Raw genomic sequence first — 26,036 nt, 5'->3', positions numbered from 1 at the left:
CTTGAGATGCCTCTTTGATCCACAATTTAGAAATGTATTTGCTAATGCAAACAAATGGTGAGGGAATCCCAGATGGGCCTATAAGTTTTTTCCCTTGGCCAAATGGAAATCATATTCTTTTTTTTTTTTTTTTTTTTTTTTTTTTTTTGTTAACTTTTTATTTATTTATGATAGTCACAGAGAGAGAGAGAGAGGCAGAGACACAGGCAGAGGGAGAAGCAGGCTCCATGCACCGGGAGCCCGACGTGGGATTCGATCCCGGGTCTCCAGGATCGCGCCCTGGGCCAAAGGCAGGCGCCAAACCGCTGCGCCACCCAGGGATCCCTGGAAATCATATTCTTAACTCAACAAGCTACCCAGCAAGTATATACTGTATCAGATTTAAGTATCAGATAAAAAAGTATACATATGTAATTAGCTCAAAACTATCATCGCTAATGGAAAAACAACCTGGGATACATAGCTAAATGAGTCCATTAGGGGTTATCATCAAAAGGACAAAAGATAACAAGAGTTGGCTAGGTTATGAAGAAAAAAAGACTTTGTGCAAATTGGTTTACCCACTATGAAAAATATGTAGGCTCCTCAAAAAATTAAAAATAAAACTACTAGGGGCACCTGGGTGGCTTAGTTGGTGAAGCATCTGCCTTTGACTCAGGTCATGACCCCAGAGTCCTGGGATCAAGCCCCATAGGTCAGGTTCCCTGCCAAGCAGAGACCCTGCTTTTCCCTCTTCCTGCCATTCCCTCTGCTTGTACTTGTTTGCTTTCTCTGTCAAATAAATAAATACAATATTTTTTAAAGATTTTATTTATTTATTCATGAGAGACACAGAGAGAGGGAGGCAGAGACATAGGCAGTGGGAGAAGGAGGCTCCTCGCAGGAAGCCTGATGTGGGACTCGATTGCAGGACCCCAGGATCAGGACCTGAGCCAAAGAGAGATGCTCAATCACTGAGTCACCCAGGTGCCCAATAAGTAAAATCTTAAAAAAAAAAAAAAAAAAAGAACTACTATATGATCCAGTAATTCTACCTCTGGGTATATGTGCAAAGGAATTGAAATAAAGATCTCGTAGAGATAACTGCACTCCCATATTTATCTCAACATTACTCAGAATAACCAACATAGGGAAACAACTTAAGTGTCTGTCAACAGATGAATGGATAAAGAATATGCAGTATCTGGAAATACAATGAAATATTATTTGGCCATGAGAAAGAAAAGGAAATCCTGCCTTTGTGACAACATGGATGAAAGTTGAGGGAATTATGTTAAGTGAAATATGTCAAACAGAGAAAGACAAATACTGTATGATCTCAACATATGAGATGTATGTATCGAATCAACACACCATACACCTTAAACTTACACAATATTATGTGTTAGTTATATCTCAATAAAGCTGAGATAGATGATAGATAGAATAGATAGATAGATAGATAGATAGATAGATAGATAGATAGATAGATAGGCAAGCCAGCCAGGGGGTTTGGGTGGCTCAGACAGTTAAGGGTCTGCCTTCTACTCAAGTCATGATCCTGGGATCCTGGGATCCAGCCCTAAGTCAGGCTCCCTGCTCACCAGAGTCTGCCTCTCCCTCTGCCCTAACCCCTCACTTGTGCTTGCTCTCTTTCTCAAAAGTAAAAAAGTTAAAAAACAAAAACAAAAACAAAAACAAAAAAACAAGCCAGCCCATCAGGGACAGCGCTTGTCTGTCTTATTTACAACTGTATCTACAGTACCTGCAGCATATTGTAGGCACTTAAAGAAATGTCACCCTCACACCTATTAGGATAACTACTATCAAAACAAACAACCAAAGGCGGGGGGGGGGGGGACAAGTGTTGGCAAGAATGTAAAGAAATTAGAACTTCTGAGGCGCCTGGGTGACTCAGTCAGCTGAGCGTCTGACTCTTGGTTTCAGCTCATGTCATCAGGTCATAAGGTCATGAGATCAAGCCCCAAGTCAGGCTCTGTGCTCAGCCACAGGAACCTGCTTGAGATTCTCTCCTTCTCCCTCTGCCTATTGCCTCCCTCATGTTCTCTCTCTCAAATTAAATAAATAAACGAAATTGGAACACTTTTGTACCACTGGTAGAAATGTAAAATGTTATAGTCACTATGGAAAACAATATGGAGTATCCTCAAAAAAATTAAAAAACAGAATTACCATATGATCTATCAATTCCACTTCTGGGTATATGTACAAAAGATTCAAAGCAGGGACTTGAAGACATATTTGCATGTTCAGACCATTTTTCACAACAGGTAAGAGGTGGAAGCAACTCAAGTATCCATCAATGGATGAATGGGTAAACAAAATACAATATATTCATATAACTGAATATTATTCAGCCTTTAAAAGGGGGGAAAATCTGCCACATACTACAACATAGATGGATCTTGAGGACATTAGGCTACGTGAAATAAGCTAGTCGCAAAAAGACCAATACTACCTGATTCCACTTATATGAAATATCTAAAGTAGTCAAATTCTTAGAAATAGAAGACACAATGGTGGTTGCTAGGAGTTGAAGGGAGTGGGGAAATGGTTGTTGTTCAATGGGTATAGTTTCAGTTTTGCAAGATGAAAAAGTTATAAAGATCTGTTGTACAACAATATAAATATAGTTAACAAACTGTACTGTGCGTTTAAAATTGACGACAGTGGTAAATTTTATGTTATGTGGATTTTAACCACAATAAAAAGAAAAGGCTTAAATAGATGGACCTACAGGATATAATACTAAGTGAAATAAGTCAGTGTGGGGGGGGGGGGATAGATGAAATAGATAAAGGGGATTAAGATGCACTTATCCTGACGAGCACTGAAAAATGTAGAGGGATCCCTCGGTGGCTCAGTGGTTTGGCGCCTGCCTTCAGCCCAGGGAGTGTTCCTGGAGTCCCAGGATCAAGTCCCAGGATCAAGTCCCAGGATCAAGTCCCAGGATCGAGTCCCACATTGGGCTCCCTGCGTGGAGCCTGCTTCTCCCTCTGCCTATATCTCTGCCTCTCTCTCTGTGTCTCTCATAAATAAATAAATAAAATCTTAAAAAAAAAAAAAAACAAAAAACTGGCCACACAAGCCACTTTTATTAATTACTTAGACTTCAAGGTGATACTCCACTAAAAACACTAGAGGTAAAAAAAAAATAATAATACACTAATTGAGGGATCCCTGGGTGGCGCAGCGGTTTGGTGCCTGCCTTTGGCCCAGGGCGCGATCCTGGAGACCCAGGATCGAATCCCACGTCGGGCTCCCGGTGCATGGAGCCTGCTTCTCCCTCTGCCTGTGTCTCTGCCTCTCTCTCTATCTCTCTGTGACTATCATAAATAAATAAAAAAAAAAATTAAAAAAAAATACACTAATTGATAAGTATGAATGAACAAACAATGGTGTGAACACATGCTTTTCATAGTTGCTGAGAGGTCATGCAAAAGATATGGACAGGAAATTTTAAAATAAAGGCTTCGAGACCTGGGAAATGCAAGGATTTAGGCTGATGAGCTTCAGGTTGTCCTGAGCCAAGAAACAGCTCCTTCAGCATTGCCAAATGGGAAAACGGGCACATTTTCCGCCCCTGCCCAGGGCACTCCCCTTTACACATTCTGCATATTCTCCTGCAGAGGACAACAGAAACAAGAGTGAATGCTTCAATCTCTAAGGGAGAAATTGAGACCCAAGGGTGAAATCACAATGAATCACACACAGGGTCAATGGCAAATATTCCCAATCTGGGTTTTTTTTTTTTGCCTCCAGATTCTGTAATCTACAATTTGGAATGTCTGCTGGGAAATGACTTAATTTGCCATCATTTTCCGGTCACTGACTGCAATATAACGGGTTAAAATAAAGAACGGAGTAAAGGCCATAAAGAAGAAAGAGACCTGAGGGCTCAGAACACAGGCTGGCCCTAGCATGGACAAGAGAAGCTAACCTACACCTGCTTGTGAATGGGATTTTAGGACGATGCTCCTCTAGGTCAGCAGGAGCCTTGCCAACTGCTCTTCTATTAAGTATTTACACTGGTTTTTTTTGTTTTTGTTTTTTTGTTTTTTGTTTGTTTGTTTGTTTTTTACAATTTTCCCAGTGCTAGAACCACAGCTGCAAATAAAACATAAATTCTATTCTTTTATAAAAAATATTTTATTTATTTATTTGAGAGAGAGAGCATGAGAGAACACATGAGTTGGGGGAAGGGCAGAGGGAAAAGAGGGAGAAGTAGACTCCCCACTGAGCAGGGAGCCTAATGCAGGCCAATTCCTGAACTCTGAGATCACAATCTGAGTGGAAAGCAGATGCTTAACCAACTGAACCACCCAGAAGCCCCATAAATTCTATTCTTCATTATTATGATGCTGGGCACTTTTGAATATCCAGAAACACACTCCAATTAGAAAGCAGGAACCAGGTGGCCCCCCTAAAGGATTTGGCACCAATTACCCCAAGAAGAGAAATTCTCCTAAGGGAAGTGCTGAGAGTGTCCTCACTGGGAACATTCTGTTCATCACAGCCCCAGTAAATCTCTGAAATGTCCCAGGAATTCCAACATTTTGGCAAACTATAATTAAATGAAGTCAATAAATGTTCTAGTCAGAAATTCTCCTGTCTCCTAATCTAAGGAAAAAAAAAATCCACATAATCCTGACAGCTAGTAAAATCTGTCAACCATGATTTAATGTAGCCATAGCAATATTTTCAGGAACTAAATAGTATAGCATTCCTTTACCCATAGTGTGAAGAACGTTTGAATATTTTAATTATGAAACTATATTCTGGTGTCAACATGGTAAGAAACTGTACCTTTAACAAAGATTTGCAGAAGAAATCTCATTTTTAAAGATTGTGATAATCCTCACTTAACAACATTCTGCACCCTTTATGAGTGAGATAAACAGTGTGCCCAGCAGGGAATCTAACATCAGTTCACATCAAAGAGACATCAGTTAGCTGTCAGCTGGAGAGCTTCCAGGATTTCATCTAGAAACTTTTCATAAAAATGTTAAAGACAGGGGCACCTTGGTGGTGCAGTCGGCTATGTGTCAGACTCTTGGTTTCAGCTCAGGTCATGATCTCAGTGTTGTGAGACCAAGCCTGGCATCAGGCTCCACGCTCAGAGCAGAGTCTACTTAAGACTCTCCCTCTCCCTCTGCCCCTTCCCCATCTCTCTCTCTCTTAAATGCATAAATACATCTTTTAAAAAAATGTTAAAGACATGTTTCACAAATGGTAACCACACCTCTAACCTTAGGATGATTGTTGCAGATTTTTATATTCAGTGTTAACTATCAGCCCAAATCCTGGGACTTTTAGCAAGATGGCTACTCAGATACCATAGATGAGGCCCTAGGACATTCTCCCTCAGTTCTAGGTAATGGTTTAGGATCCTCTTCTCCCTTGGCAACCCCTCAGGAACTTGCTGTTCCACGGGCTTGGCTGTAGAACATACTGTTTGTGTCCCCCAAAACTGACATGTTGAAACCTAATCCCTAATCCCTAAAGTAATGGTACTTGGAAGTGGGGCCTTTGGGTGGTGATTGGGTGGTGAGCCCTCATGAATGGGATCAGGGCCATCATAAAAGAGACTCCTGTAAGGACACACTGAAAAGACAGGTGTCTATAAACCAGAAAGCAAGCCCTCATCAGATACCAAATCTGCTGTTGCCTTGATCTTGGACTTCCCCACCTCTAGAACCATGAGAAATAAATTTCTGTTATTTATAAGCCACCCAGTGTATGGGGACACCTGGGTGGCTCAGCGGTTGAGGGTCTGCCTTTGGCTCAGGGTGTGATCTCGGAGTCCCAGGATCGAGTCCCACATTGGGCTCCCTACATGGAGCCTGCTTCTCACTCTGCCTGTGTCTCTGCCTCTCTCTCTCTCTCTGCCTCTCATGAATAAATAAATAAAATCTTAAAAAAAAAAAAAAAAGACAAAAAAAAAAAAAAAGCCACCCAGTACACGGTATTTTGATATAGCAGCTTGAAAAAACTAAGACAGGCTGACTGACTGCTGACCGTCTTGCCTGACTTCCCATTTCTGGCCCTGCCTCATCCTTTGCAGTGAGGATTCACTTCTCCTGGGTTGATTCTCAGTGTTTGGCACTTTTGAACAGCACTTATTGTTCCTAGCTCTTTGGATAACCCTATCCCTGCTCTTGGAAACACAGCTCCTAAACACAAAACAAAAGAAAAAAGAAAGAAAGCGAGCGAGCTAGGGAGCTGATAATCTCCTTCAAGCACACACACAGTCTGAAACTATTTCCAGATTTCTAAAGTTTTTGGTTTGGTTGGAAGTTTTTGTTCCATACTGTTTGAAAATAAATTTTCACTAGCACAAATTAAAACCAAAGCTCAGAAACAAAAAACAGACCCAAAATTTCAAGTTTTATCATTTAATTTGCTAAAGTATAAAAATTTTTTTTCTGGGAATAAAAGGTAAGAACTTTCAAACATTTATCTTACCTGATGCAATAAGTGATGATGTTCTCCCTGTTAGGAAAAGCAGGCTCACTGATGAGTTTGCTGGCATGTTAGCTGATTCATATAAATAAAACCACAGAGGTAAAAATCATACAGATTCTAAGAATCCTTCCAAAAGTCAATGGACCACTACAATTAGTTGCAAGTCATACATTTGCAACAAGTCTACAAAACCCATTCATTAAAAAAAATAATAATAAAAAAAAAATCTGCTCCTTGAGTAGATATAGCAGCTGTTGTGGTAAAATCATTCATATTTGCTTATGTTTATTCAGTACAAGAGAAGACACTGAAATCACTTTGTGATCATCAAACAAGAATTGATAACTTTTGCCATATTTGAATAAGATTCCTGATATCTATGTCTATTCCTGATAGGATATGAATAGTCCCAACTACCAAAATTTATTTTTAATCTTTGAAAATGCTGCCATTATTTAAATTTTCAAAGATCCCTGAAAATTTTGAACCAAAACCTGAGCCAATGAAGAGACCATGCCTGCTCTTACCTATGACTCTTCAGCATCAGAAAAACAATCCTCTTAAGTTAATGCAGAAATTTAATGTGAATCCAATAATAAAACCAGCAAACTCATTTTACTCTGGAATTTGGTAGGTTGGTTTTAAATTTCATATGAAAAAAAATGAAATGAGCAGGAGTGTCTGGGTGATTCAGTCAGTTAAGCTTCTGCCTTTGGCTCAGGTCATGATCCTAGGGTCCTGGGATCAAGCCCCGAGTCTGGCTCCCTGTTCAGTGGGGAGTCTGCTTCTCCCTCTCCCTCTGCTCATCCTCTCTTTTTGTGTGTTTTCTCTCTCTCAAATAAACAAAATCTTTAAAAAAAAGAAAGAAAGAAAAAAGTTAGCAATACAGAAAAATTAGGAAAACCCTAAAAAAGAGAAGAAATGTGAGGAAAAGAGTCCTATTGCTAGTAAAACAACCCATGAAGCTTCTTTGATTAAAGCAGTGGCACTAGATCCCCTGGGGGGCTCAGTCAGTTAAGTGTCTGATTCTTGGTTTAAGCTCAGGTCATGATCTCAGGGTCCTGGGATCAAGCCCAACGTAGGGTTCTATGCTCAGCATGGATGGAGTCTGCTTGGGTTTCTTTCTCTCCCCCACTCTTGCTCCTCTCCCCTATGCTTGCTCTCTCTAATAAATAAATAGATCTTAAAAAAAAAAAATAAAGCAGTGTCTCTGAGCAGGAATAGATGGAAAAAGCCAATGAAATAGAAAGTAAAAAAATTAACCAAATACATTTGGAAATTTTATATGATAATGATGACATCACAACTCACTGGCAAAAAAGAGAGTTTTTAATAACAGGGCTGGGTCAACACATGTGGGAAAGATCATTTTAGTTCCATACTTCACACCATACACTATAATAATTCTAAACAGGGTTGCCTGGGTGGCTCATGGGACTCCTGGATGGCTCAGCAGTTGAGTGTCTGTCTTTGCCTCAGAGTTTAATACCGGCACCGGGGATCGAGTCCCACATTGGACTCCTCGCAGGGAGCCTGCTTCTCTCTCTGTCTATGTCTGTGCCTTTCTCTCTGTGCCTCTCATGAATAAATAAAATCTTTTAAAAAAAAATTCTAAACAGATCAGGCTTAAACGTAAAAAATGAAAGTATATAAGTCCTAGAAGAAAGAGTAGTGAGTTCTTTAGTAGTAAGAAACATTCAAAATCCAGAAACAAAGATAAGAATGATACATTTGACTACTTAAAATTTTTTGAAAATGAAACATCTTTATGACAAAAAAGAAAAACCATAAATGAAAAGAGAAATCACAAATTAGGAGAAAATATCTGTAATTCACACAAAAAGACTAATGTCTCCAACATATAAAAAGTTCTTTTTTAAAGAAGAAAGATTCTTATTATTTACTTGACAGAGAGAGAACACACACATGCAGAGCAGCAGGGAGAGGGAGAAGCAAGGAACCAGATATGGGGCTCAATCCCAAGACCCTGGAATCATGACCTGAGCTGAAGGCAGACCTCAACTGACTGAGCAACCCAGGTGCCCTATAAAAAAGTTCTTAAAAACTGAGAAGGAGGGATCCCTGGGTGGCGCAGCGGTTTAGCGCCTGCCTTTGGCCCAGGGCACGATCCTGGAGACCCGGGATCAAATCCCACGTCGGGCTCCTGGTGCATGGAGCCTGCTTCTCCCTCTGCCTGTGTCTCTGCCTCTCTCTCTCTCTCTGTGACTATCATTAAAAAAAAAAAAAAAAAGAATCCAGCAGTTGGGACACCTGGATGGCTCAGCGGTTGAGCATTTGCCTTTGGCTCAGGGAGTGGTCCTCAGGTCCTGGGATCAAGTCCTGTATCGGGCTCCCTGCATGGAGCCTGCTTCTCCCTCTGCCTGTGTCTCTGCTTCTCTTTCTGTGTCTCTCATGAATAAATAAATAAAAATATTTAAAAAAAAAATTAAAAAAAAAAACTGAGAAGGAAAAAGATCAAAACCCAATAGAAAAAAATGTGCCATCCTCTTCCCCAAAAACAAAGGCAGGCAGTTCGAAGTAAAAGAGTGGCAAATAGCCCTTAAAAACATGGGGAGGATACTTAATCTCACAGTAAGAAATTAAAACAGCATTCAGATACCATTGCTCATCTAACACATTGACAACACACTGTGTTGGCAAAGCTGTAAAGAAATAGGCAAAAATTTTTTAAAGATTTATTTATTTATTGCAGAGAGAGTGTGTACCCATGGATACATGAGCTAGCAGAGGCAGTGTAGGGGGGAAGTAGTGAGAGAATGTCAAGCAAACTCTCTGATGAGTGCAGAGCCCACAGAGGGGCTCAATCTCACAACCCTGAGATCATGACCTGAGCCCAAACCAAGAGTCAGGCATTCAACGGACTGAGCCACCCAGACACTCTGAGAAATAAGCAATTTTGTACATTGCTGGTAAGCATGCAGAATTCCTTAAAACCTATGGAAGGATTATCTAACAAATTTATATATGCATTGGCAACATCTAACAAATTTACATATGCTTTACCATTTGACCTAACAACCCCACTTCCATAAATCTATCCAGTTATTCATTGCAGCATTATTTGTAATAGTAAAAGATTGGAAACAAATGTCCACCAATAAGGGACCAATTGAATAAACCATGCCCACATAATGAAGTGAATCATAAAAAAGGATGAGAAAAATCTCTATGCTATGGAAGGATTGTTTCCAACATATTTTGTTAAGTGATGGAACAAAATGTAGAATATATAGAGTGTGCTACCTTTTACATAAGAAAGGATGAGAAATAAGAAAGTATATACATATTTGCTTATTTTTGCAAAAAAAAAAAACAAAAACAAAACTGCCAGAAGGCTAACCCTATGGGTTATGAAAAATGGATATCTACAAGGTATAGAAGAAAGGAATGATGCAGAAAGGACAGAGTTTGGGCTTTTCTGGTTATCTCTCTTTATATAGTTCTCAATTTTAATAAATGTTCTACATATTTAACAAATAATCTTAAACATGGAAAGCAAACTATAATTGAATAAAACAGAAAAAAAAACAAATGCAATTGTATTTCAAATTACTATTATAACTACACAGAAAAAAGAATAATTTCAAGTAACTTTTGAATACACTACTCTACATTCCTGGCAGCATGTAGTCAGAATCAAAAAAAAATCTCGGGGCACCATGGTGGCTCAGTTGGTTAAGCGTCTGACTCTTCATTTCAGCTCAGGTCATGATCTCAGGGTTGTGAAATCAAGCCTCTGCTTCAGATTCTCTCTCTCTCTCTCTCTCCCCCTTTCCCCCATCCTCCTCCCACCCTAAAAAAAAAAATCTTAAACTTCATTGGCGTGTTGTCTAATTAAGTATATTCTTACTATACTCTGAAACTAATTTAAGTATTTTCAAGAAGAAAATAAGTAAACATATTAATGTCATTAGGAAACAAGATATCTCAGTAAGAGATAAAAATACAAAATCAGAACTTTGATCCTCTTATTCTGAAAAACATGTTTTATTTTTCTAAAATGTACTATTTTCAACGTACCATAAATGTGGCAAGAAACAAAACATTGAAATGTTTGAGGAAGGTGGTAAGTCTAGAAAGGGGGTATGTGGTGAGAATACAGTCAGGGTACCCATATTCTAAAACTAAGGGAACAAGAAGGAGCAGTAGGATCAGGCAAAGGAATGAGATGTGTTTTAGGACCAAAAGAAAGGAAAGAATTAAAATCTAAGCAAGACAAAACAGTGAAAGAACTAATGAACATAAATAACATGTCAAACAGTCATGAGGAATCCAGAATCCAGGTAAAAGATTAGCTTTAGAAAGATGGTTCTCACTCTGAGAATGGAGAGAAAGGGGGTAGGTGAAGACAGGAAGTCCAGAACTTATTTGAAGGTGCTCACCCAGTTGACCCCAATCAGTCCCATTAGCTATGGGGCTAGATGTCCAGGGGGAGCCAAAGACAGGCGAACCTACCACCACCAGTACACTGTGTGTGGTTTAAGGGCTCTGCTAGAAGGTGCAATGGGACCACAGAAAAGGGGTGTCAGACTCATGCCAGAGGTTTGAGGGTGAGGAGGTGGCAGAGAAGATGGGGAGATGTGATAGCATGTGATCAAAGAGGTCTGGAAATGCATGAGACAGCAGGTCAGATGGGAGATGGGAGGTAGGCCAGATGTCAAAGGCCTGAGGAGTTCAAACTCACTCTGGGGGCTGCAGAAGTCTGCTGGGGATTTTAAGCAGCTGAGTGAAATAATCAGATGTGGATTTTAGAACAGTTGGAGAAAGAGCAAGATGGAAGGCACAGAAAGATAGCTAGCATCCCTTGGCGGAATGACTAAGGCAACCGAAAGAGAACAGATTCTAGAGTGTTCGTGGAGTTGAACTGACAGAGGGAAAAGATTCAGAAAGAGGAGCGGAAGTCGGGCTAAGGCAGAGTGAAAGCTTGGACTGTTCTGATCATCATTTACAACCAGTGATGAGAACTGCCATCTGTGCTCAAGTAATTCTGGAATAGGAGACAATGTGGATGCCTGGGGGCACAATTTTGTATGAGCTTTGAAGTCTCTTCCAATCTTAATATTGGCTGGATTCCAGCTCTTTGCTCAGGCTGACCCAACCAACACTTAAGTCATGATGCCACCCTCTGAGTGGATAAATGACATGTCTCTAGAAAAGTGGGTCAGGCTCTGAGGGCTAGAGACTGCTAAGCAAAAAGGAGGTTGGAAATGAATGAGTTGAGGTTCATACTAGCCCAGGAGAAAGCTAGAGAGGGAAGATACTGGGAAAATGAGTCTAGGATAATGAACAGCCGCCCATCAATTAACTTCTCCAGGCTCTAAATCTTTATCAACTTTTTGACAAATCTGGCTGTTGGTTAGGAGTAACTAACCAATGAGCGATAGGAACCTAGGCTGTCAAGGTTTCTTTTCAGCAAAAACAATCTGTAAATCAGCCTCAGAACAAACAGGCCCCAAAGCTGAGCATGGGAAAAGTGGTCAGAGGATTGTCACAGAACATACAAATACCTAATGGGAATTAACTACTTGAACATTTCACCAGAACTGGCACAACATAAATACTTCGGACTGAATGTGCCCCCCACCTCCTAAATCCATAAATTGAAGCCCTAATCCCCAATGTGACAGTATTAGGAGGTACGGCCTTTAGGAAATACTTAGGTTTAGATCAGATCATAGGGTAGGATCTTCATGACAGGATTAGTGCCCTTTTAGGAAAAGGAAGATAGAGAAAATTTATCCGTGTGTGTGCACTGAAGGCCATCGGTGTGCACAGCAGCAAGGTGGCTGTCTACAATCTGAAAGAGGACCCTCACTGGGAATCGAGTCCACCAGCACTTTGAACTTCTGAGCCTCTGGAACTATGAGAAGTAAATATGCATTGTTGAAGCCACCCAGTTTGTGGTATTTTTGCTTCAGCAAAATAAGGGCTGAGCAAGCATCTTATTACGTAGGTCACTTTGAGCAGTTATGTACACAGTCAGTCTTTAAAACCACCTTTCCCGGCAGCCTGGGTGGCTCAGCAGTTCAGTGCCACCTTCAGCTCAGGTCCTGATCCTGGGGTCCCAGGATTGGGTCCCGCGTCAGGCTCCCTGCATGGAGCCTGCTTCTCCCTCTGCTTGTGTCTCTGCCTCTCTCTCTCTCTCTCTCTCTCTCTCTCTGTCTCTCATGAATAAATAAATAAAATCTTTAAAAAATAATAAATAAAAATTAAATAAATAAGTAAATAAAACTACTTTTCCAAGAGGCTTGCTGTGATTTTTTAATTGGACCTCTGTGGCTTCTCAAGACAGAGGCTTTATTTAGGACGTATAGCTTTAATCAGTACTAATATAAGCCCATTAATCCAGTGGTTACAATTAAATATGGGACTAGACCAAAATTTCATTAACAAATCAGCTTGAAGGTCCTCTGTATAGATTGTTAAATGCTGGACAGTGTGCATACCAGAAGGAGCAAGAGGTCCCAGGCCTGAGTTTCTCCCTCTTCGGACAGTTGGCCTTGACCTGAGTGACCTGTCTTCAGGCAAGTAACAGATTCAGCTTCATAATGCCCTCATAAGAGGGTCTGACTACACCAGAAATGGGGAATGAGATTGCTACTGAAGTGTTCCTCAAATCAGTACTTAGTGCTACAAGACATTTTCTGAGACATCCAAGGTTCCAAAAATACTATGTATACACTCCTCTCTTTATTTCATGAAGTAGCTGCACTGTTTATTTTTGCAAGTTAAAAAAAAAAAAAAAGGTCAAGAACTCTTTGGCAAGCTTTTTATTTTTCTGTTTTAGGGCCTATAATTTTACTTTAAGTAGGACTCTGTCAAGGATATTTTGAAAAATAGTTAGGTTTGGTGAAACTAAAAATACTCAATACCTTCCTCCATAAAATTATTTAAAGGGAAAATGAAGATCCTTCGATCTGGAGTCTCAGACACTCAGCAGTTCATCTTACATGTGACATCTGTGCCAAGTTTTAGAGAAGAAACAGCGCTGTCATGATGTCAACTTCTGGCAGGTCTCTTGGCTCCCAAAGGTCCAGCCTTAAGCCATCAATCCTCCCAAACAGAAGCCACTTGTCACAAGCTATTTTGCAGAGTCTGCATGGCCAAACTATACTTCTCAGGCTTTTCTCCTCTCTCTTCCCTCGTCTTCACTACCCTCATTGTTTTTTCCTTTCCAATCCCTCCCTTCTTTTATTATTTCTTTTGATTATCAAAATCAATTCTTGTTCAAAGGCCCACTGCCTCCCTGTAATGGCATAATATTAATACTTCACCCCAATTACATTCAAGCATCAGAGATATTCCCCATCACCTCCCCCAACTTGTCTCCAAACAGTCTCAATGCATTGAAAAAAAAAGAAAAAGAAAGGAAACATTGGAAATGTGTGATTAACAAACAGGTGGAGTGATGATGTTCCACTAGTGTATCTAGAACCTTGTGGGGTAATTAGGAAGCACAAGAGCTACTTAGGACCACTGTTAATAAAGTAACAAATCACCACACATTTAGTGGCTTAAAACAACACAAATTTATTCTTCCACAGCTCTAGAGAACAGAAGACCAAAATCAGTTTCACTGGGCTACAACCAGGTGTTAGCAGGTGGTTCCTTCAAAACCTCTAGGGGAGGGATCCCTGGGTGGCACAGCGGTTTGGCGCCTGCCTTTGGTCCAGGGCGCGATACTGGAGACCTGGGATCGAACCCCACGTCGGGCTCCCGGTGCATGGAGCCTGCTTCTCCCTCTGCCTGTGTCTCTGCCTCTCTCTCTCTCTGTGACTATCATAAATAAATAAAAATTTAAGACAAAAACAAAAACAAAACCTCTAGGGGAGTATAGTACCTTTCTAGCATCTGGAAGTTGCCTGCATTCTATGGCTCATGAATCTTTCCTCCTGTCACTCAACCTCTGGCTTCTATTGTCATATCTTCTCTGTAGTCAAATCCTTTCTGTCTTCCTAAACTGTGATTACATTTAGGTCCCATCCAGATAATTCCAGAAAATCTCCTCATCTTGAGATCCCAACTTAATCTCATCTGTAGAACCCTTTTGTTATAGAAGGTAATATTCAGAGACTCCCAGGATTAGGATGGGACTATTTCATTAGAGATCATATTTCTGCCCACCTCATGGGATTAAAATAACACCATCCATTTCTATTCCTTTCAAGAGAGGCAGCGAAGGGGAGTGACATCTTTTCGGGAATAATCATGAATCTGCTATTTGGAAAAATGATAAATTCCAGTACTTTCTTAATAACGAAATATTTGTGATATCTCACAACTTATTTTGATTTATCAGTGTGTTATCACCAAAACTAGAAAGCTAACAGAATGGAGAACTGGGTGGTAGGCAGAATTCTAAAATGATTGCAACATTCCCTACTCCCAGGATACAGGTCATGTGTAATCCTCTGCCTTTGGGTGTGGATGGGGCCTGTGGCTATGGTGGGATGTCACGTCATTGACTGCTCACATAATGTAGAAGACCCGAGTCAGAGCCCACAGGCCTGAGATCCTCCTGCTGACCTTGAAGCAAGGTGCCATGTTGTGAGAGGGCCATGTCACTACAACCTGACAGCAGCCTCAAGCAGCTGAAAGTGACTCCCAGGTGACAGCCAGTAGGATAATGGGGACCCCTGTCCTAGAGCTACAAGAAAATAAATTCTGCCAATAACCTGAATGAGTGTGGAAGAGGACACCAAGCCCAGGATGAGATAATGGCCATAGCTGACATCTTGATTTTAGCCTGGTGACACTCTGGAGCAGAGGACCAAACTGCCCTGTGCCCAGGCTCTCAACTCATGAAAACTGTAAAATAGAAAAACGTGTCTGTTTTAAGCCACCGTGTTTGTGGCAATTTGTTCGGCAGTACTAGAAAACTAACAAAGTTGGCAAATAAGGAATTTGAACAGGCAACTAGTTACCTGAAAAGACTTTGGGAGGGTCAACAAACTATCTGGAATTACATGAAAAGTTGAGAGCGCTCATACATACGTGCATTTTACTAAGGAATGGGTCCAGAACTTACAGCAGACTCTCAACAAGCCAGTGGCCCACACACATGAAGAACACTACATCAGGGGTCTAATGAAGCAATCAAAAAATAATTTTTTAAGAGATTTATTTATTTATTTTAGAGGAGAAAGAGGGAGAGAGAATCTCAAGCAAACTCCCTGAGTGTGGAGCCCAACATGGGGCTTGATTTCATGACCCAGAGATCATGAACTGAGCTGAAATCGAGTCAGATGCTTACCCGACTAGCCATCCAGAGGTCCCCAAAAATAATTTCTTGAGATGTTTCTTTTGAGGTCTACATCTGGCACAATAGCAAAGAGTAGGCATATTCTATAAAGAAAAAGCAGGGACTAAGAAATCATTCTTTACTCTTCCATGTCTTACTACAAAGGGTAAGGTGGAGAGTAGAGACATAGCAGTATATTTCATTGCAAGGTATTTCTGTAGGGGAAAATACAGTATAGGGTCTCTCCCCCAGTGTAGGTCTCACTGCCTTAAACAGTACCAGTACACCACAGGCAGTGCCCACCACATGCTAAAGTTACCTTCCTCAACTGTCATCTTGACCTCACACCCTCTTCCCTACCCTCTACTGTGGTTTCCTGTTGCTCTATAGGTAAATGCTTCAAAACCCTTCTGCAAGCTTCCTGAACAAACTCAAGTCCTCTCCCTTCATCTCAGGAGTATCTGCACAAACTCATGTCCAATGAATGCCTGGTGGAGTGACACCTTTTCATTACATGATTTCCTGTAGCAACAACAACAACAACAACAACAAAGTTGCCTGCCTGGGAATCTAACCTATACTGGTTTGAATTCAAAGCACCTACATTCATCTAATGTCAACACCATGCTATGTACTGATTCCTACTGAGTGATCTAAAAGCTAAAATGGAAAGACACTCATAAGTAAACCCTGGATTAGCACTGTAAATGAGACTGTGGTTAACTGGACAAGGGCTAATAAAGCTATAACTATTTCATCTAATTCCTTATTTCCTGAGCACTTGCAAATATGCAATCCCTGAATTAGGCCCTACAGAGAATACAAAGATTCTTAAAGCAAGTTTGCTACATTCCCAAGGTTAGAATGTGAACAGTGGCAGGGGCATGAAAACCACCCAGTAAACTCTTTCAAGGCTGGAAGAAATTTGTTGTATAATAGAGATACAAACAACACTATGGGAGAGAGGAAAAAGTATGAAGTCTGCCTTGGTGGGCCTTGGAGAATGAGTAGATGAGGACAGATGGAATTTTCCCTCAAATTAAAGGAGAATGCAAAGGCAGAGGGAAAGCTGGAAGTGGATTGTACATGCAGAGGGGGTGAGGCGTGTGAGAAGGGGGAGCATCAGCCGACACCTGGGCACGATAGGACATGGAGTCTAGTCCACAAGGCATGAGAACATCCAATTGTAAGAAGTCATAATAGACAAATTTTACGTAGGTACTGAAAAACCAGGAGGGGACTTTTATTGTGTTACTGTTGTTGCTACTGCTATTTTGTGTGTATGTTTAATCATAAGAGTTAAAGAATCTAAACAGTGCTTTAAGAAAGTAACTCTAGGGGATCCCTGGGTGGCTCAGTGGGTTAGTGCCTGCCTTCAGCCCAGGGCATGATCCTGGAGTCCTGGGATCTAGTCCCGCGTCAGGCTCCTTGCATGGAGCTTGCTTCTCCCTCTGCCTGTGTCTCTTAGGAATTCATTACAGAGGTGCAAGTTCTGATAGCTGACTGATTCAACACTAAGCACAATACTTCAATACTTACTGTGCTTTGATCTCAAGACAATCTCTCAATGTAGACATTAGGATTAATCTCATTTTCTGGTTGAGAAAGGTGAGGCTTTGAAAAGTTAAGTAACTTGTCCAAGGCCATAAAGCTAGTGGATAGCAATACCAGGTTCCCACATCAGGTCGGGTCCTAAGTCCAAGTTTTGCCTGCATTCTATCTCAGGTGACAAGGTCTGGGCAGTGGCAGGTGATACAAGGAATATTTTGAGGGTAAAATCCGTTGGACTTAATGTTGAATTATATTTTAGAATGGGCAAGAGAAAGAAATCAAATATTGAAAGATTTCCAGTCCAGGTGTCTACAGGTGACAGTATCATAATGAAGATGACAGAATAAGACAGAAAGCTCCAACATTGGCTATAGCAAATGCACAACTATTCAATCTATGCACAACCAATCTGTTGGTTTATACATTAGCACTTTTCTCTATAAGACATTGACCAGCCATGCACTAAAATTCTTCTTGTTAATGGATGTTTAGTGGAAGGTCTCCCTCTAAATAGACCAACCAGATGGGATGCACTGATACTTCTACTGGCACTCTGTGCCTGCACCACCACCACCAGCCAGCCAACCCCCACAAATGCTATTCAGTTTATTTACTGTTAATCTTATTATCTTCTTGGTCTTACTTTGAGCAATCTAACCATTAACCATATCTTTATCACCAAGCACAAATGTGCAAGGCCACATGGTAAAATGTAAACTGATATAATCACCCCCTGTTAATGGTTCTGAATAAAGATTTCCCAGGCCAGGTATTAAAACTACTGGGTAAAACTAGCCATGCTTTCCCCCAACCTCACAACATGAAGAACTCAAAACTTACTGTATAAAAATTAGGTACTGGGGCACCTGAGTGACTCAGTAGATTAAGTTTCCAACTCTGGTCATAAGATCGAGACCCGCCTGAAGCTCCATGCTAGGCATGAAGCCTGCTTAGGATTCCCTCTCTTCTTCTGCCCCTGCCCTCTGCTCATATGCATGCACACACACACACACACACACATTCTCTCTCTCTCTCAAAAAAAAAAAAAAGAAAAAAAGAAAAACAAACCTTAGGTATCATGAGGTTTTCATAAGTCCCAAGTAATTTAAGTATGCAGTGTCTATATGTGTACCCAACAAACAGATGTTTTTTTTTTTTTTAATTTTTATTTATTTATGATAGGAACACAGTGAGAGAGAGAGGCAGAGACACAGGCAGAGGGAGAAGCAGGCTCCATGCACCGGGAGCCTGACGTGGGATTCGATCCCGGATCTCCAGGATCGCGCCCTGGGCCAAAGGCAGGCGCCAAACCGCTGCGCCACCCAGGGATCCCGCAAACAGATGTTTAATACTCCAATGCTTTAACACTGTTCACCTTCTTCTTCACTGATCTTCCTTACAACTGTTATCTTTTTCCAAAACACTTATCTATGGTAGAAATTATCAACTTCCCTTTTTATTTTATTTTTTTTTATTTTTTTAAAGATTTTGTGGGTTTTTTTTTGTTTTTTTTTTTTATTTATTTATTTAATTATGATAGTCACAGAGAGAGAGAGAGAGAGAGGCAGAGACATAGGCAGAGGGAGAAGCAGGCTCCATGCACCGGGAGCCTGATGTGGGATTCGATCTTGGGTCTCCAGGATCGCGCCCTCGGCCAAAGGCAGGCGCCAAACCGCTGCGCCACCCAGGGATCCCTCAACTTCCCTTTTTAATGATTCCCCAAGAGTTGACAACGCCTAAGGCACTTACCAATGACTCCTGACATAAATGATTTGTTGAGAAGACCAGTCCTAAAGTGTGTGAAGCCATCCATTTTCACCAGACCAAGCCTTCTCCACACACTCTCTTAATTAGTATTAAGATAATTGGCATCTCTTTTTTTTGGCATCTCTTTTTAATATAGACTGACCCCAACTTGAGTAACAAACCCCAAAGTTTTTCCATTTCTTCAATCATTTTTCTTCCATTTTTGCTGTGTATTGTTAACAGCAGTGGATGGATAGTGGTTTGCATGTCTGTTCATGTACAGTTTGTCCGTTGGGAACATGTTATCAGGTAAGTAATCTCTTGCATGCGTGTAGAATTCATCATTATCTCTTCAAGTTGTTTTTTTTTTTTTAATATATTTATTTACTTGAGAGAGAAAGAGGAGGGGCATAGGGAGAGAGATAGTCGCAAGCAGACCCCCACTGGCATGGAGCCCAACTGGGTCTCCATCTCACAACCTTGAGATCATGACCTGAGCCAAAATCAAGAGTCAGACATTCAACCGAGTCAGCCCATTTTATGTTTTATCATACTTTCCCAAGAGCCAATAAGATTTGAAGTAATAGAATGCTCCTTCTTATCACTTTCATAGACACTACATGAAATTAATAATGTTCATAAACTCAAAATTAAGTACAAGCCCAGCAAACATCAATCTATTGCAGACTAATAGTCTACCACAGACTTTAATTGAAAATGAAAGCAAGTACACAACCAATACCGCCATCTGTTGGTAGCAGGCAAAATTGGCTCGCATCTGTTAGGAATCATTGCCTTGTGTCCCTCTGTCCCAAGTTAGGGGTTCTTTAAACTCTTAAATACAGGAGATGCTATCTTTCTTTTTGATACTCACAAAAGTTAAAGCAACCATTTCTGAAAACATTTTAGATTACCATGACAATATGAATTTCAATGTCTATTGTCTCTTTAGCTACAAAGGTGTCAAAGCTGGTAAGATTTGTCTTCAGAGAAATGTTTGTCTTTGAGAATTCACACTAAATACATATTTTCATTATCACTTTTATTTTTTTTAAGATTTTATATGCTTATTCACGAGACACAGAGAGAGAGAGGCAGAGACACAGGCAGATAGAGAAGCAGGTTCCATGCAGGGAGCCGGATGCAGGACTCAATCCCACAACCCCAGGATCCCGCCCTGAGCCCAAGGCAGACGCTCAACTGCTGAGCCACCCAGGCTTCCCTCATTATCACTCTTAGAGCTGAAATGTTAAAGACATTTCTGGAGAAATACACATGTTCTTACACACAAGCAAATTTGGCTCATTCATAAATTTTGGGTTTTTCAATGCTACATATCTGTAGATAGTACAGTATTAGGAAGACTACTAGATCAAGAATCAGCCACCAGATTCTCCTCCAGGCTGCCACTTTAAGACCTTAGTCAAATCTAGGAGTTTGGTTCTATGAGCTTGGCCAAATCCTGACTCTCAAAATTCATATATAAAATGGGATTATAATGCTAACCCTCTTTACATAATGGGTCTTTTGAAAAAAATGAAACAAAATAATACATATGAGGGGCGCCTGGGTGATTCAGTTAAGCATCTGCCTTCGGCCTGGGTCATGACCTCAGAGTCCTGAGCCCGCAGGCTCCTTGCTCAGCAGAGAATCTGCTTCTCCCTCTCTCCCTTCCTCCTCCCAGCTAGCACTCTCTCTCTCAAATAAATAAATAATGCCTTAGGAAAAAAGCCTGTACTTTAAAAAAAAAAAAAAAAAAAAAAAGCGTATGGGCACCTGGATGGCTCAGTGGTTGAGTGCCTTTGGCTTGGGTCAGGATCCCAGAGTCCTGGGATCAAGTCCCACACAGGACACCATGCAGGAAGCCTGGTTCTCCCTCTGTGTCTCTGTCTCTCTATGTCTCTCATGAATAAATAAATAAAATCTTTAAAAAAAAAAAAGTAGTAGAATAAAAAAAATGCTGCAGCTTTCATATACCTATGACTTCTTTCATCGTTGCACTAACATGCATTTAAAATTGGAATTAAACATATAAAACAAGTAACAGATGCCACACTGCATTAAGGGGGGAATTATAGGAATCTCTTTTCCCTTTGAACTTAGCAAATCTCATTGCTGGCATCCTCTTATACACAGAGAATTCAGGCCCAATGAAATTGGATTTCACACACCTTCTCTCTTATCTTCTAGAACACCAGATCAGTGTGGGCTGCAATTCTCAGATGTAGTGTCCTACCAATTATTCCAATGCTAGACGTATAATGTTAACAGTGTTATATTTATGTTAGTGATGTTTATACTTTATTTTTTTAAGATTTTTATCTATTTAATCATGAGAGATACACACACACACACAGAGAGAGAGAGAGAGAGAGAGAGAGAGAGAGAGAGAGAGAGGCAGAGACACAGGCAGAAGGAGAAGCAGGCTCCATGCCGGGAGCCTGACGTCGGACTTGATCCTGGGCCTCCAGGATCATGCCCCGGGCTGAAGGCGGCGCTAAACTGCTGAACCATCCAGGCTGCCCATATATACTTTCTCTTGCCATTGTTATAGAATGGACTACCCAGTATCTTATGAAAACTAGTATATATTTTTAGCTCATACTCTGATAGGAAATATTTGCAGTGACCAAGTAGATAGATACTCTAAGAATAAGAGGTCTACAATATCTTTTGTCCCCTTAAGGTGGTCTTAAAATCAGGGAGTGATGAGGGTGGAGGGATGGATAGCTACTTCTTCCGCTCATAATACAATTATCTTTTCCAGTTCCAAAGCCTAGGCTGCCATATCTGCTTGATTACACTTTATCCTATTTTTTTCTTAATAAAGCAATTAAAAGACTCACAAGAAAATCCAATTACTGAGCCTAGCAGCTCCGAGAACCCCTAACGGAAATCCATGCCAGTCCTCGGTACTATTTATATTCTCTCCTCTTTAATTCTTTACCTTGTTGTCTCATTAGGCTTAGAGATGTCTCTTTTATCAAAGTTACTGTTGCCAGGAAACATAAGAACAAGATGGAGAACAAAAGCTTAAGAACCAAATAGGTTGCTCTCGCTTCTTCCCATCAACACAGATATGTTCAAGTAAACACCCCTGAACTCACGCTCATTTACTATCATGTTCACCCAGAATCATCAAATCCAAATGTAGGCACTAAACACAACAGATGCCCCATCAAATGTGAGCAAATATTTTTCTAAATGTCATTGCCCTTGGGGCGCCTGGGTGGCTCAGTCAGTTCGAGTCATGGTCCTAGAGTCCTGGAATCAAGCCCTACCTCGGGCTCCTTGCTCAGTTCAGAGTCTGCTTCTCCCTCTCCTCCCTGCTCTTGCTCTCTCACTATCTCCCATGCATACATACATACAGAAATATCATTGCCCTTTATCAAATTAGCACACACTTATGAACTAGGTCACAGATGTACCACCACCCAGGCTTCCTGGTACCCAACACCATGCTCCTTCCACTACATGCAGAGTATTTCCTATAAGGAGCGTCCAAACAAAGGAGACAGGTACATTTTCCTTCATCACATATAATTCTCGTCTTTAGTTATACAACCACTTAAAGCTCTTTGGATAAAAGAGCTCATCATTATACCAAGAACAGAATGAGACAAAAAGAAAATAACCAGAATGACAGTCAGGGAGGGTTGGCTGGCTGAAGAGCCTTTTTTGTTGTTAAGTCAGATGAGCAGAACATTCAAGAAATCTCTGTGTTTAGGCTCTAAGTACCACAGGTGGGATAATGATAGTAGGCAGTACTTGCTGTACATGTATGTGTCTATCCCTGAGAGGTGGTCCATCTTGTTGGAGACTACAGTGGGAGGTTACTGAGTGCTACAGTGGTACCACAAGCACCACACCTGGTAGAAGAAACCTAGAGAACAAATGGGATCAACCTACTGAAGTACCAGGGACTTGGCACAAGAAATGCCATCTTATAGACAGCCGCTATTTTTGTAACCCTAGGTCTTTTAAACTGCGAAATGTCCCAATATCCAGGGTTTCAGGAAGTATATCCTAGACGTTCACTAAACCCAGCTTTTTGGCTTCTGTACAATGCTTAGCAAGTGTCTAGGGCTCAAGAGAAACCATTAACAGGATGTGATTTATGCCTTTATTAACCTACCCCTGAGCTTACTCAGGGCTGTGAGATTTTGGAATGCATGAGCTCCCTCGCAGCCGCCAGCTTTTAATAAAGACTCCTTAACTTGGCCTTCTGGCTATGGCGTCCATCTGTATAACTCCCTGCTCTAGATATAACACTACCATTTCAGAGACTATCTGGCTTAACCCTTCGCTTAAAAACTGAAGAAAATTATGTCTTAAAAGGTAAGTGGTTTGCCCAAGATGACAAGGCAGGTTAGAGGCAGAGGTAGGACTAAAACTCAGCCTTTTACTCCCTGTCCAGTGCAGAAACCCTGAAAAATTACAGTGTTGCTTCAGGGAAAAGCCCACCTAACCTCATTCTGTGATGGCAGGAGAATATGGTCACAGGAATCCCATATCCTTGGCTAGAACAAGTGATCAGTTGATTTTTAGGTGTCTGTGGAACACTGAAAGCAACTTTTATCCCAAAGATATCTATTGAAATCTTGAGGCCAGTTAATTCTACCACATTTTTCATCCTTGTCGGATGTCTAAAATTGTACTCTTTTACATTCACCCCTACATTGTTCAGGGCTTCTTCTCCCTGACCTTGTTCTCCTCCTCTCCCTTCCTTTTCTTACCTCACACTGTATCCTTTGGAAGTTCTATCCCATGATTAAGACCAAATTGACAATGTCCTAGCTGCTGCACAGACTCTTCCCTATAGCCCTGGGCCTTAACTAAAACCCAAGTGCCCTGCTTCCCTGTTAAATACTGTTCATTTTCCTATGCATTATATCTCAGGGTTGGGAACTGGGTCATCAGGTTCCTTACTTCCCATTCCTACATCTAGAATATTGTCCTTCTAAATTCATGTAAACCTTGGCTCCTTTAAAGCTCATGTTATCTGGCTATATATCCTTTCACTCCCTCTTTTTTTTTTTTTTTTTAAGATTTTAGGCATTTATTCATGAGAGACACAGAGAGAGAGGCAAAGACAGAGGCAGAGGGAGAAGCAGGTTCCCTGTGGGGAGCCCGATGTGGGACTCCATCCTCAATCCTCGGACCCCGGGATCACTCCCTGAGCCAAAGGCAGACGCTCAACAGCTGAGCCACCCAGGTGTCCCCGCTGAGCCATCCAGGTGTCCCCACTCTCTCTGTTTCTGTAAGCTCCAAGCCTCTGGGTAACTCCTAATCCACTGAAGATCTTAGTACTTTATTCATAAGCCTCCATCCGTCCCAGGCCTTACCATTATCTAGGATAATATCCAAGTCTCCTGTGAGTAACCAAACTCACAATGCCAGTATCTGTCAACTCCAATAAACTTGACCTTGACTTCACTCACACAGTGAATATCCTCAACCTGTCATCACTCCGAAGGAACTTCTCTGGCTAGGAAATCTTAAACTAACCACAACAGCTGAGAGGACAAACATGCTCTACTTTTAAACTCCCACTCACTTCTAAAACCACAGCAATCTACCCAATCACTCTTTTGAAACTGTTCTCTTCCAAGGTCATCATGTATTCCTCTTTGCCAATCCAAATGACACTATCTAATCTTTGCTGGGTTTGATGCCGTTAATTACTTCCTAGAAACTTTTTCTGCTCTCTTTGCTTCTGGGGCACTTCTCTACCACAGTTCTCTTAGAGCTGTGACCATTCCTTCACTGTCTCCTTCATGTGACCCCTTAACTTGCTTTTTAAAATGCCAAGTGCCTAGGTGGCTCAGTCAGTTAAGCGTCTGTCTTCAGCTCAGATCATGATCCCAGGGTCCTGGGACTGAGTCTCATATCAGGCTCCCTCCTCAGAGGTGAACTCATCCACACTTTCATGGATTGCTCATCTACTCTCAGGAGTTCTACATTTATACTCTCAAGGTTCTTATACCTAACTGGGTATTCAGCCACCTCAAATCAACTTTAGCAAACTTAAAACCTTATCTCCTATATGCCCTACTTTATTCCACCTGCTTCTCCCCACCCCGCAAACTCAATCTTTCTTTGTTGATAGCAGCACCACAGATACCCAGTCTAGAGAACTAATCATCATCCTGCAGTCCACCTTACCCCAATCTTCACCTCCCTGTCTGGTCAATTACCAAATCCTGACAATCCCATCTCCTGTATTTCTTGAATTTGCCACCCCTATGAACTTTTTCACCCCTATTCCCACAACTTGTTCTTAGCCCTCATCATAACTTACCTAGAATTCTGCAATAGCGCGCTACTTGGTCTCTCTGCCTATAAGCTTATCTCCACCAAATCCACCCTTCACAAAGTCAACAAAATGATTTTACTAAAATACAAACCGACATTTATCCTGCCCTGTTTGAAGCTACTCTGTAGTTCCAAGACTCAGAGGACAAATTCTAAGCTTCATAACCAGCCACGTTAAGCCTTGTAGGATCTGGTCTCTGTCCACTCCTCTGGCCTCACCTTTCAACCCTCTCTGACCTATAATTTATGTTCCAGCGACTCTGAATTGCCTATGATTTCCATGTATCATGAGCTCCCACTGGAGTATCTCCAGCATTGTACTTAGCACAAAGAATTTTAACTCTTTGTTTATATTTCTATCTTCCCCAATAGACTGTGAGCTGATTCCCTAAGGCAGGGTTGTGGGGGGGGAGGGAGTATATATTGTTCATCATTATAACTCCAACATCTAACAAAGTGGTTGGTATATACTTAATATTCAATTAACGTTGAAAAATGAGTGGGCAGGCATATTTGGAAACTCCCTATTGAAATGCATGATGGGGCACCTGGGTGGCTCAGTCACTTAAGCATCAGACTTTGGCTCAAATCATGATCTCAGGCTTCTGGGATCAAGCCCCACATCAATCTCCCTGCTTAGCAGAGACTCTGCTTGTCCCTCTACCCTCCCCACTCATACTCTCCTCTCTCAAATACG

General features: G+C 41.1%; 2 protein-coding genes across 5 annotated transcripts in view; both read right to left on the bottom strand.

The window, feature by feature from the left end:
• The window catches only part of GPR176 (G protein-coupled receptor 176), a 132,325-nt gene that overhangs the window by 67,761 nt on the left and 38,528 nt on the right, over nucleotides 1-26,036 (bottom strand). The window contains exons 2-3 of one of the 4 annotated variants that reach the window (XM_041735849.1): nucleotides 6,466-6,492; nucleotides 3,481-3,623 (exon numbers count right to left, since the gene is read on the bottom strand). The exons of 2 other annotated variants lie outside the window; for them this stretch is intronic. In XM_041735849.1, the coding sequence (XP_041591783.1) occupies nucleotides 3,481-3,610 (130 nt within the window). In that variant the 5' untranslated portion in view covers nucleotides 3,611-3,623; nucleotides 6,466-6,492. The remainder of the gene's footprint in view (nucleotides 1-3,480; nucleotides 3,624-6,465; nucleotides 6,493-26,036) is intronic. One more of the 4 variants, XM_041735860.1, reaches the window with a different exon arrangement.
• The window catches only part of FSIP1 (fibrous sheath interacting protein 1), a 338,650-nt gene that overhangs the window by 274,325 nt on the left and 38,289 nt on the right, over nucleotides 1-26,036 (bottom strand). The gene's annotated exons all lie outside the window — the stretch shown is intronic.

This window comes from Vulpes lagopus, chromosome 2 (genome assembly GCF_018345385.1).
Source record: "Vulpes lagopus strain Blue_001 chromosome 2, ASM1834538v1, whole genome shotgun sequence".
NCBI classification, from domain to species: Eukaryota; Metazoa; Chordata; class Mammalia; order Carnivora; family Canidae; genus Vulpes; species Vulpes lagopus.
The sequence above is the reverse complement of the archived record's forward strand: the minus strand, read 5'-3'. Positions and strand labels throughout refer to the sequence as shown.